Source organism: Aquarana catesbeiana, linkage group LG06, assembly GCF_042186555.1.
Source record: "Aquarana catesbeiana isolate 2022-GZ linkage group LG06, ASM4218655v1, whole genome shotgun sequence".
NCBI classification, from domain to species: domain Eukaryota; kingdom Metazoa; phylum Chordata; class Amphibia; order Anura; family Ranidae; genus Aquarana; species Aquarana catesbeiana.
This window is the reverse complement of record NC_133329.1, coordinates 338,887,913-338,901,135: the sequence shown is the minus strand read 5'-3', so window position 1 is coordinate 338,901,135 and position 13,223 is coordinate 338,887,913. Positions and strand designations below refer to the sequence as shown.

General features: G+C 39.8%; 1 protein-coding gene across 2 annotated transcripts in view; it reads left to right on the top strand.

Moving 5' to 3' along the window:
• Window positions 1–13,223, top strand: part of METAP1D (methionyl aminopeptidase type 1D, mitochondrial) — a 406,438-nt gene that overhangs the window by 187,551 nt on the left and 205,664 nt on the right. Inside the window, exons 3-4 of one of the 2 annotated variants that reach the window (XM_073633892.1) lie at window positions 7,649–7,798; window positions 11,003–11,151. In XM_073633892.1, the coding sequence (XP_073489993.1) occupies window positions 7,649–7,798; window positions 11,003–11,151 (299 nt within the window). The remainder of the gene's footprint in view (window positions 1–7,648; window positions 7,799–11,002; window positions 11,152–13,223) is intronic. The other variant, XM_073633893.1, reaches the window with a different exon arrangement.

The window sequence follows — 13,223 nt, the reverse complement described above, 5'->3', positions numbered from 1 at the left end:
CAATATAAAGGTTGACTGCACTACTGATCAAGTACATTCATCTACTGACAGCCAGGGGGCCGTAGGCATAGCCTGGGATTTAAATGCGAGCAGCAGAGCTGCGTACACTCCTCTCCCAGCCAGACAGTGTTATGAAGAATAGGTAATCAGTGCATAGGTGTGATCAGCCTCCAGATAGATAGTTACAGGCAATCTCTTCAATGATGCAGACACCAGCAGGTGGGCATCAACACCAAGGAAGTGGCCAGCCAACTTGTAAAATGTGCCATAATGTTGGTAAATGATTTAAGTAAATAAGATGTTTTATGGTCGATATCCAACCTGAGCGTTCATCATTAGATGGACTGTTGTGAATCTGATGAGTCTACATTGAGACTGATGTGGTTACCTTTGAAGAAAAACATAAGCTACTATAATAAGGTTTTTTTCTTTTCATTTTTTTCCCACATAACCATTCCCATCTTCCCAAATGGAAAAAAAATAGCCTCCTTGTGATAATAATACACGTGGCATTATATACCGCTGGCAGCAGGCTGCACAATTCACCTGCCAGAGGGCTGAGCGCTCAGCGGTCCCAAATATCAGAAAGTTCCAGGGTAATTGTGATTAAAAGTTGTTCAACTGGGAGTAAGAGCCTGGCTAAATGTAAACTGAACTTATTACTTTTGATAGGATCATTTGTTGTTTTTCACTTTAACAGAAATGTACATTGATTTTAGTTGAGCTCGGGATAAAAACAAAACATTTTTGGAAAAAAAAAATAAAATATTTTTAAGTTACTATGAATTATTGCTTATGAGGTTATTTGCATCTACAACTTACAGCCAACAGGTGACTTTCTAGATGTGGTTGACCCCAAATTTCCTGCAGTAATTTGCAGATATGGTTTGAAAATTTTGAACTGCCTGTGTGTTTTGATCTTGTGTTATCTAGGGCAAATCGCAACTCACACATCATTGAATTAATTCAAGGAAGGACTGGTCCCCCCCCTGTTGTGAGTTCATATAGCCCCATTGGAGTTTTAGTTAGGCAGTTGTTAGCAATGGTCAAGGTTGACAACAATATGTAAATCTGCAGACAGCCCATGAAAAGACAATCATAGATGTTGATTGATTTTCCTGATTTTAAGTACCAGCTAGTTTCCCTGTCTGTGTGGCGCCTTCACTGGCATGGACCCTTTTACTGCACTGCGTCAGGGTACCAAGCATAGTTGTACCCGAGAAGTGTAGACCAAGAACAGGTTTCCAGGACAACGGAACACACAGGAACTGAAATGTGTTGGAAACGAGGACATTGGAATGTGTCTCTCACCTCGCAAAGGTTCTTGAGAATGGTCCCAGTTAAAAGTAGGTGACGTGGGATCCCCCAAAGCATGCAGGCTAAGGCTAGACAGAATTCAAAAGCTCCCCCCACTAGGGTTTGGACCCCAGGTTGCAACTCCTGGGTTCACCAAACCCTAGGTACCATGAACCGCAGGGTATTTGGGTCAAGAGGTCATCAAATGGTGTAAGACTGGAGGACTGTGGATCACACCAAAATGGTCTATACCCAAGAAACTGGCAAGAAGTCAGGCCAGGCAAAACACACTACAGATAACTTCCATGCCCGGTTTAACTACAAGAAGCATTGCTTGGGCAGTAGGCTTTGAGCTGCACTGAGTTGTATAGGCTGTCCAGGAGAGGAGCACAGCACTGATTGGTCGCAGCCAGGAAGGGGTTATGGTCTTGATAACCCAGGTAAAAAACTGCAATCCCAGAAAGCAGTTGGTAAATAGTGCTGACATTTCTTAAACTGTATAATAAAATGAAACTATGGTGTAATTTCACTAAGCACATACATTTGGTTATTATCATAATGCTCACCTTGAGGCATTTTTATTGTAACCTTATTATCATTATATTACATACATTGATTTGTATTTCTCCTTCTATCTGTCTTGCACTACAGTTGTGTGTTTAGAGTTAGCCGCCTTCTTTTCCCCCCAAAAATTCCATCAAACTCCAGACTACACTGTTTTACTACAATCCATTTTTGATCAAGAACTGCTGTGATGTTTTCAAACTATCACACCTGACTTGTAGACTTACAGTGAGGCAAAGGAACAATGATTCTGGCCAATAAATAGCAATTTTAATTGCAGTGTTAAAATCATATATAATCTATTACATAAAAGAACACGGTTTCTAAAACATTTAGTTAACAAGAATTTTTTCACAAAACTGGTCACGTTGACATGTATTCCATTACAAATAAAATATTCAGTATCCCCTTTAGCCCTGGTTCACACCAGTGTGGCTTTGAAATCACGCTACTTCAGTACAATTTCAAACCCATAGATCAGTGCGATTTTGATGTGCCATTTCATTGCAGCTTGTGACTTCATTTAACAGAAGTCAATTAAAATCGCAATGAAATCTCAAAAAAAGTAGTGCAGGAACCTTTTTCAAAGTCGCTGCGATTTGAGTCGGAATGACTTGAACGGTTTCTTTGCTGGCAATGGGATGCATCTTGTCATGCGTTTTTAAACTGCTAAATTGTATGGCAAATCACACTAGGGCCTATTCTTGTTATGATGTGATCATTTATTTGGTGTATCCCTCCCAAATAGTTGGGGATGCTCTCTATAGAGCATTGTGTGACACACTTTAATGCCAGCCTGATGAAGAGCCCCCCTTGTTTATGGTATTTATGGGTCCCAACAGCTACTAGTAAAAACCCACAGATCAACCGCACTAGATACAGTCACAAAAATATCAATCACATTATGGCAAAGCAGCTGACAGGGTCCTCCTGGTATAGAAAACAATAAAATAACAACACCAAATGCAGTGCCCAGATCATAGTCCAGATAAGTTAAAAGTAAAACATCTCCAAAAAAATTTAATTCCGTGCTGGTCCACACAAAAGGGTGTATAGAGGGGTCTGTCACCAAGAAGGAAGGTTCACACTGACCCTTACCGCAAGAGATGGACCACTTAATCAAAAGTATTCAAATGCGCTTTATGAAATGCTTTGACTTTAATTCCCCATACATGCAGTATATGTATAACTGACCAAACTTGTTTATTATAAAAGAGCCAGAATACTCAAACATTGCAGTAGAAATCGCATGTAAAACCTCATTATCATAGTAATGTTTCCAACCAGTAAAATGGCCGACCATCCAGAGTGGCAACATCATGTGACCAAAGTCCTATTGACGCACTTCATCACTCACAGACATCATCAGGGGCGTGGCCACGCAAGTACGGATCGCCGTTTATATACCCAATCAAGGCCGGAAGTAAAATACCTAATGCGTCACTTCCTCCCATTGAGGTGCAGTTGTGTTGTTTCTGGTTAAGCACAGCTTGCTTGTGGGTTGTGGAGCACTTTAATAAATGTATTTTACTTCCGGCCTTGATTGGGTATATAAATGGTGACCCGTACTTGCGGTACCATGCCCCTGAAGACGTCTGTGAGCTACCAAACACATCAGGAGGAGTTTGGTCACGTGACGTCGCCAGGCTGGATGGTCAGCCATCTTACTGGTTGGAAATATAGCTACGGCAATGAGGTTTTACACGTGATTTTTACTGCAATGACCTCTGGCTCTATCATAATAAACAAGTTTTGTCAGTTATACTGCACAATGAGGTTTCTCTTTGCCCATTCCCTATATGTTGGTGTGGTGAATTCCTGCCTGAGGTGGATTGCGTCTGGCTTCCAGTATTCAAGCATCTTGCATGTATTGGGAAATTGGAGTCAAAGCATTTCATAAAGCGCATTTGAACATTTTGATTAAGTGGTACATATCTTGCGGTAAGGGTCAGTGTGAACCTTCCTTCTTGGAGGCGGACCCCTCTATACACCCTTTATGTGTGGACCAGCAGGGAATGAGCTATTAGCTAGTGTTTTCTCTGTCTAGGCGCTTACTCAGGGACATTAAAGGAAAATGTATTCACAAGACTGGGTTTTCCTAGTTAAAATGCTTTGTTTTTACAATTTCTTCCAGTTTTTGTGCTGACCATTCCCTTCTCCCTATATATGTATTCTTTCTCTCTGTTCTTTTATAATAGATCTTGCTAAGAATATTTAATCTGGTCACAGTAACCTTTATGGGGAATGTGCATGCAATTAGCTACATTAGACATGAGCCTACTTACAATCTGGGTGGGGGGGAAAGGCACTAAGGGCCCTACTTATAAGAGTTGATACCGCTTGCCGCTGGACCTTGCAGTGTTTACTCCACATTTTTTCTCACATTACTTAACGTCTTTAAGAAAAACTTGCACAATTCAACCTACTGGACCTGTAACAGAAAAAAAACACTAAGGGATGTGATCTATATAATAGGATAATTATACTCAATGGTACTCTGTGGAGAAATTAAGTCTCTATAAAACATCTCATCTCTGTACTCTTATACAGGCTTATACTAAATAATCAGTATTTTAACTGTGTTTGTGTAGGCTTGTGAAAAATGTAAATTTCATCGGTATTGTTGTCCTTGCTTTTTCAAAATCAGGAACCCACTCCCCACTCCCCCCTCCCCAAAAATGCCATTTCGTAAAACAGGAGCCGGGAAGGAGGCCTTAAAGCAGAACTTCCCTTTTTGGGTGAAGCTCGGCTTTAGGTAAACTGCACATATACTGTACCTTTGCTGCATGCTGGTTTATCAAAACTGTCGTTAAGTGCACCAACGCTTCTTAAAAGGCCCCAACGGCAGCCAGCAGAAGAACAGCATAAAGGACTACCCCTCCCATAAAACCATCCTGCAAGTCCCCTTTGTTCCCTTCTCCCCTTTTCTTCATTTCTATGGACAGTGCACATCCAGTCAGTCTAGACCTAGCATAGTCACCAATAATGCACTTTGGCAGCATGGTTCCTGTGTTCTGTAAATCAAGCTTTATTACTGCTCACTGCTACACCTTGCTACTATTTATGCTGATCTGGACGCTAAGGGATTGATTTACTAAAGGCAAATACTCCTGGTTTTCCTGAATGTACAGCTATGCAGCACAATATCACACCAGAACCTCTCCCAGCTACCCGGATAATGCGAGGAGCCTGTGGGAAGCAGTAGAACTGCCAGGACTACATACTTATGACAAGCATTACTCCCACTTATATCTTGTAAGTGTTTTTAATCTTGTGCAATAAACAATAATTTATCAATAATTTAGTTTTAATACTACACTTAGAGGCGCATCCCCCCCCCATTTCTTTTATGTTTTGCAGAGTTGCTTGACACACTCTGAGGATGGCTGCCTCTTTTTAAATCACCCCCTTACTGTGGTTCAACTTTCTTTTTACCTAAAGACTGACTAATTAAATGTACATTATTGTACAAACTAAGGGCATTGCCTCCTGGAGCGCCAGATACCCAATTTACCTCTACTAAAGACAAATAGACTGTGCACTTTGCAAAGGACAGTTGCACTCTGCAAGTGTAGTTGCTCCAGAGCTTAGTAAATGAGATAAAGCTTCACTTGCGAAATAGTACCCAGTCACGCGCAAGGAAAATAAAAGAATCTGCATTTTTGCTTGCAGATGATTGGATGATAGAAGTCAGCATAGCTTCTGCTCATTTACCAAGCTGTGGAGCAACTGCTTTTGCAGAGTGCAACATGTATTTGTCTTTAATAAATCAACCCCTAAGTGTCATCTTATGCCCAGTCCTTATTACTAATAACCCCGTCTGCTAAATTGTGTTATTACAATTGTTAATCCATTTCTATGCTTACTTCTGACCAACCATGTCAGGTGACAATATATTAAGTTTGCCTTTACTGAATGATTTAGTGCCTGTTTTCTTTGATAACATACTATTACTGAGTACTAAGTATTACTTTCAGTGATTTTCTGTAATATTGCCTGCTTTGTACACGTAACTAAGTTTGTCAAAGGGACTGAAGTTCTTAACAATGCCAAGGCCAAGAACACAGGAACCATGCTAATCAGGGGCTCCTACGGGGGTAGCGTTACACACGTTTCGTGCTCTAGCTTGTCCCCCCACATAAGACCCAGATCCGTAGCTCAAAAACATGGAAAAATCTGCTTTCTCCTTCTGCATGTGCAGGGATATTAGCCTTCCCTGTGCAGCCTTCTTCCAGGACTACATATCCCAGTGTCCCTATTAGCTGCATCATCATCTCCCTGTTGCTGCTGGAAGGTGGAGCACACACCCCAGCCAGGGGGGGTGGGGGGTTGTAAGCAGGTCAAGGACTCCACAGACCACTCTGTCAACTACACAGCAGTGGGTTGGGGAAACCCCCAGCCAAGCACCCGGATACATGGGATACATAAGATTTGGTATCCAGTTGCTTGGCACAGTTCACATTTTGTTGGGATAGGTGACTTGGTTGTGTGGTATGTGGTACACATTGCTACACTGTCCCCCTTTCTGTCCCTTGATAATGGGACTGCAGGCCATACCCGCCCATCAAAAACATTCCTCAAATACAACCAAAAAAATTACATACAACCACAAAATTTTGGCAAGAAATGGCCACGGCACTTTCTTGGTTTTACAACTCAAATAACAAACAGGTAATTTTATCACACTTAAAAAAAAACTTCAAAGAGGGCTTTGCTCAGTTGTCAGAACTCGAGCAGCTTAAACTTTAACGAAGAATCACAAACGTTCCCCCCCAGGATTCTGGGGTGTCCCAAACCACACAGAGTGCTCACAATGGGAAAGGAAGGGAGGTCTTTTTAGGACTAACTGGCCACTGCAGGGGAAAACCGAACTGCAGCCCTTTTTTAGTGTCCCAAGGGAATTCCAGGAATTCCCTTTCAACCATGTTGGATACCACAGTTTACATATTTAAAGGTACAGTGTCATTAGTACAGCAATCGCACCAAACAATTCAAATGGTAATTTAAAACAAAAACCAAAGCTAAGTGGCCACAGTCCCAAGAATGTGGGCCCAAACGATGCGCCCCTTTGCACATTCTCTGTAAGGTCTGTTAAAATGAAAAAAAATTATTTACTTTCACAGCTTGAATTTTTTTTTTTTTTTTTGGGTTGCTACAAAATGACAGTAGGTATAGATCACAACATTCCACCATTGAGACCTGTAGATTACAGAAGAAAGACCTGGTGAGGGCTTTTCCGTATACCCAACCAGAGAAAGGGAAGGTTCTCTTCGTATTTTCTGTGATGACAACATTCTAAAAATGAGAAATCAATGGAAAGTAAAGTCATACTACATTTCATCAAAAATGACAGACTGTAATAACCAAATTCTCAATTCAGACTCATTACTCAAATTATTCCAATAAGCGTGTTTCTGTTATCTGCAGCACTCCTGACAGTTTAATGTGAAAGAACAAACACTCAGGTATTACAGTTGAGAATTTTGGGAATCCTTCTCTGGTTACGTTGGACAAATATGTTTCAGGAAACTTGTGGTGCTATGTATTTTGCTTGTGCAATAGTTTGTAGTTTACATGCTGTATAAGCTTCTTGTATCAGGCAATGTTAAGTTCAAAAGGGCAGTGGAAGGAACACTGAAGAAGCCTTGGGGGTTTGCTTGGTGGCTCATGAAGGTCACCGCTCAAACTTAAAGGGCAAGTTGCCATGAAGTAGGGGGACTGTCTGAGAAAATGATCCCATTGTTGTGCCTTTTTTTGTGATCTTCCTTTCCAATCCTTTTCCTTGAAGCACATAATGAAGCCAGACTATGTGACGACAGGCATTGTGCCTGAATGGGGAGACTTCATTGAAATTAAGGACGAAGATCAGATTGAAGGGCTTCGCCGGGCTTGTCAGCTAGCTCGTCACATTTTACTTATGACTGGAAAAATCTTAAAGGTAATGGAAGCCGAGAGAGTATCACCCAATGCTTAAAGAAATAGTAAGATAAACATGTCTCCTTTTCACTGGAATGTTAAAGCAGAACTTCAGGCAGAAATACAAATATAGTTTAAACCAGATATGTATACATTAAAACATTTACACTGTTTTTTTTTTTTTTTTTTAAACTAAAAATAGCATTGGAATATGGGGTTGATTTACTAAAGGCAAAAAGACTGGGCACTTTGTAAAGTGCTGTTGCACTCTGCAAGTGCAGTTGCTCCAGAGCTTAGTAAATGAGGTAAAGCTTCACTTAGCAAAGAATACCCAATCACGTGCAAGGAAAATAAAAAATAAAACCGCATTTTTGCTTGCGAATGATTGGTTGATGGAAGTCAGCAGAGCTTCTGCTCATTTATTAAGCTCTGGAGCAACTGCTCTTGCAGTGTGCAACTGCAATTTACAAAGTGCCCAGTCTTTTTGCCTTTAGTAAATCAACCCCTATGTCTTTATATTAGCTTTCTGCAATCATCTGCACAGCAAAAGTGAGGAGGGGCAGCATTCTGAGCCAGGAAGGGGAGCACAGGGACAAACTCATCCGTTTTCTACTGCTCCTTCATTGTCCAATCAGCAGGGTGCATATGGGTCCTTGACCAAACTGTATTTCTTAACATCTACAGAGAAAAGTGAGTTCTCTGACCTGGCTAATATGGTTGTCTAAACCACACGTCTCAGTAATTTGGCAGGTAAAACAGTTCATGTGCACAGTATGTATTTCAAATGTGTATTTAACTGTTTGCTTGAAGTTCAGCTTTAAAATGTCCAATTTATCAAAGTTTAAATGCACATTTTTTGAGAAAAAATATTAGTTTATTCTGTTACAATTATCAAATTAGCAGATAATTCCTAAAGCGTGATTGGACTGCCAACAACCCAAATACCAACATAAATTATATACATTTTAGATTTATTCTTCTGTATTTTTTTAAGGTAGAGGACAAAAGTTCCCTTAATTGCTCACATCTTGAAATACTAGAGTTAATACCTGAAACTGCTTTTTGAGGAAAAAATCCTTTACCTACTACAAGGCCAAGAACGCTTACTTCATAAAAATTTTGATTCGCCGCAAGATCACTTTTATCGATGGCGGGAGAGGGCCCCCCCCCCTCCCGCCGCGATCCGGTGCCTCTGCCACTTACCTGAGCCATCGGTAGTGGCGGAGGCGATTGCGTCCGTCTCCCTTCTGTGACTGGAGACGAGTGAAGCTAAGATGGCGCCCCCTCGTCTCCATGACACTGCTGGGTGGAAGCGACGTCAAAACGCCCACGCCTCTTAAAGGCATATTTTTTTCAATGTCCTTTTTTTAAATTACTTTTTTTTATTGTTATTGCATTTTAGTGTAAATATGAGATCTGAGGTCTTTTTGACCCCAGATCTCATATTTAAGAGGTCCTGTCATGCTTTTTTCTATTACAAGGGATGTTTACATTCCTTGTAATAGGAATAAAAGTGACACTTTTTTTTTTTAAAAAACAGTGTAAAAATAAATAAAATAATGTAAAATAAATAATAAAAATAAAATTTTTTTTTTTTTAAAAACCCCCGTCCCGACGAGCTCGCGCGCAGAAGCGAACGCATACACGAGTAGCACCCACATATGAAAACATTGGTCAAACCACACATGTTAGGTATCGCCGGGACCGGTAGAGCGAGAGCAATAATTCTAGCTGTAGACCTCCTCTGTAAGGCAAAAAAAGCAACCTGTAGAATTTTTTAAACATCGCCTATGGAGATTTTTGAGGGTAAAAGTTTGACGCCATTCCAGGAGCGGGCGCAATTTTGAAGCGTGACATGTTGGGTATCAATTTACTTGATTAACTTTATATAGATCTCTCTCTCTCTCTCTCTCTGTATATAGATAGATAGATAGATAGATATATATATATATATATATATATATATATATATATATATATATATATATATATATATATATATATATATATATATATTATATATATAGAGAGAGAGAGAGAGAGAGAGAGAGAGAGAGAGAGAGAGAGAGATCTCTCTCTCTCTATATATATATCTATATATCTATATAGATATATAGATATATATACATTTTTTTTTTTTTTATACGTTTTTATTATTATTTTTCCCCCATGTTCCCAATTCTGACCAGAGACTGGATACCTAAACACAAAACTCAGTGTTTTGCACAATAAACACAGATTTCAGTATTATTTTATTCTTTAAGCTGAATGTAAGTGATATATGTCCAGTCCCTGAGCAAAGTATCAGTATGTATTGGCTCCTGTGTGCTCAGCCAAGAGACCAGAGATGAATTATATCTGTGATGGGACATGTACCCATGGTTCAGTATAATCATGAGCCCATTAGAGCTGAAATTCTGGTAACCACCAAAATACACATTGGAAATGCTTATATTGGAACAGCCGCTCTTGTGATCCAGGTACCCCGCGGCCAGACAGCATTTCCAATGTCACAACCTCTATGACAACGACAGCACCGTTTGATCAAGGAATCAACCCCACCACAACCTTATGATTGGACAGAGAATTAACAGCAGCACAGTGATGGTCATTTCTCTGCTCACTCTTCTCTCTTTTCCTGTCAGTACATATGTGCAGCAGAGCCTAACTGGGTCCTACAGCTAACCCTTGCTTCTCCCAGTCTGAGTGGTGCTGTAAGGGCTTTTAGAGAAGGTTACTATCAAAACAAAAACTCATGTGCGGGGTGGCTGCGGTGCAGTTTTAAAGAGTACTGTGCATTTTTGGGTCCTGTTCAGGTGCGATTCCAGGTAAAAATTTTCACCTGAATCGCACCTGAACCGGTGAACAGAAATGCACTGGACTGCAGCACTGAAACCACAGCTGCATATGTGTGAACCCAGCCTTAGGAAAACAAAACCACCTTAAAATGTGTTGTATTTCTAATTGGCATATAACTCTGCTCTTTACTGGAATAATGTTCCAGACCTTGTAGACCAAAAATAATACCGGGATTTATTGGATGTCCCTTGGCTACAAATGAGATGCTTTAATATAGCATCATTTGTTTTGTTTTCACATAATCATAATGCTTGCAACTGTGATTACCTATTTACAGCATACAGCTGTACCTATTTATGTGTGCACCTAGCAGATTATACCTTGACACAAGTTATAGTATATGTCTCTCGTTTTCTCTCTGCTCCAGGTTGGCATGACAACAGAGGAAATAGACGCATTTGTACACGAGAACATTATCAGTCGGAATGCTTATCCATCCCCATTAGGTTATGGAGGGTTCCCCAAGTCAGTGTGCACTTCAGTGAACAATGTGGTCTGCCATGGAATTCCAGACAGGTACTGTTGTATAATAAACCAATGTATTTGTCTACATGCTGTCCAACTTTCCAGGATTGGGGAAAAACAGACCTTTTTTTTAACACATCCATGCTTGTGTCTAATGTACAATGATACCTTGATAACAGAGGAAACTAAACCCATCGATTTAACGGAAATTATATTGCTGGGAATGTTAACTGTCACAATTTCTTGTGCTGTTAACCAAACTGTAAAACCATAAAATGTCTGGTGTCAGAACTGATCACATGGGCAGCACCATGGCGTTGCAGATCAAACGGAGGCTAAGATGGTTTCGTTCCGCTTTAATTCCAGTTCTTTCTGGAGTAAGTTAGAAAATGTAAAAAAAAAAAAAAATTATTCTAGTTTTCAGATGTACTAGGGGTACGGATTTCCAATGGTATGCTATCAAACCAGTGTATATATTTTTCATGGCATATGTTAACAACTTTTTGTACCACTTTTTTGTACCCAATAAAAAGTTTGTAAACAAAAAAAAAAAAATACTATATAATGGTTGATATGGGCAACGTTTCTATTTATTATACTAGTATTTCATCATAAGTAAAACCGCATCTTATAGGAAGGACATTACATAGTTATGATAAAAAAAGACACAAGTCAATTGGGTTCTACAAATAGAAAAAGGTTATATAAAAATAGATTCGAAATCTGCATATAAAGTTTCTTATAGTGTTACTAAACCCAGTAATATTAAAATAGTTAATTCACCCCACATTTTGTCATGTTACAACCAAAAACGTAAATGTATTTTATTGGGATAGACCAACACAAAATGGCACATAATTGTGAAGTGGAAGGAAAATGATAAATTGTTTTCCAAATTTTTTACAAATAAATATCTAAAAAGTGTGGCGTGAATTTGTATTCAGTCCCCTTTACTCTGATATCCCAAACTAAAATCTAGTGGAACCAATTGCTTTCAGAAGTCACCTAATTAGTAAATGGAGTCCACCTGTGTATAATTTAATCTCAATATAAATACGTCTGTTCTGTGAAGCCCTCAGAGGTTTGTTAGAGAACCTTAGTGAACAAAACAGCATCACGGAGAAAGTTGTGGAGAAGTTTAAAGCAGGGTTAGGTTATAAAAAAATATCCCAAGCTTTGAACATCTCACGGAACACTGTTCAATCCATCATCCGAAAATGGAAAGAGTATGGCACAACTGCAAACCTATCAAGACATGACCATCCAATTAAACTTACAAGCCCAGCAAGGAGAGCATTAATCAGAGAAGCAGCCAAGAGGCCCATGGTAACTCTGGAGGAGCTGCAGAGATCCACAGCTCAGGCGGGAGAATCTGTCCACAGGACAACTATTAGTCGTGCACTCCACAAATCTGGCCTTTATGGAAGAGCAGCAAGAAGAAAGCCATTGTTGAAATAAAGCCATAAGAAGTCCCGTTTGCAGTTTGCGAGAAGCCATGTGGGGGACACAGCAAAACATGTGGAAGAAAGAGCTCTGTTCAGATGAGACCAAAATTGAACATCCCCAAAAAGAATTGCAGCTGTAAATGCAGTGAAAGGTGGTTCTTTAAAGTTATGACTTGGGGGGGGGGGGGGGGGGGGGGGGCGTATTTATGTGTAAAACCATTTGCCATTTTCCTACCACTTCACAATTATATGCCACTTTGTGTTGGTCCATCACATAAAATCCCAATAAATACATTTATGTTTTTGGTTGTAACATGACAACATGTGGAAAATTTCAAGGGCCATGAATACTGTTTCAAGGCACTGTTCGTGCGTGCGTGTGTGTATATATATATATATATATATATATATATATATATATATATATATATATGTGTGTGTGTGTGTGTGCCTGCCTACTAGTATTGGTATCGGTGTTGATACCGAGTATTTGCACAAGTATCGGTACTCGTGCAAATGTACCGATACCTGAAAACAATACTTTCAGGCTCGGTTCTTTGATCTGTCAATGGGTCTCCCCTGTTGACAGCTGATGAGTTAAAGAAGTCAGGTAATTGGAGCTGTCAAAAAAAAAAAAAAAGTAGCCGGAAATGTTTTTTAACAACATTGCTCAGCCGC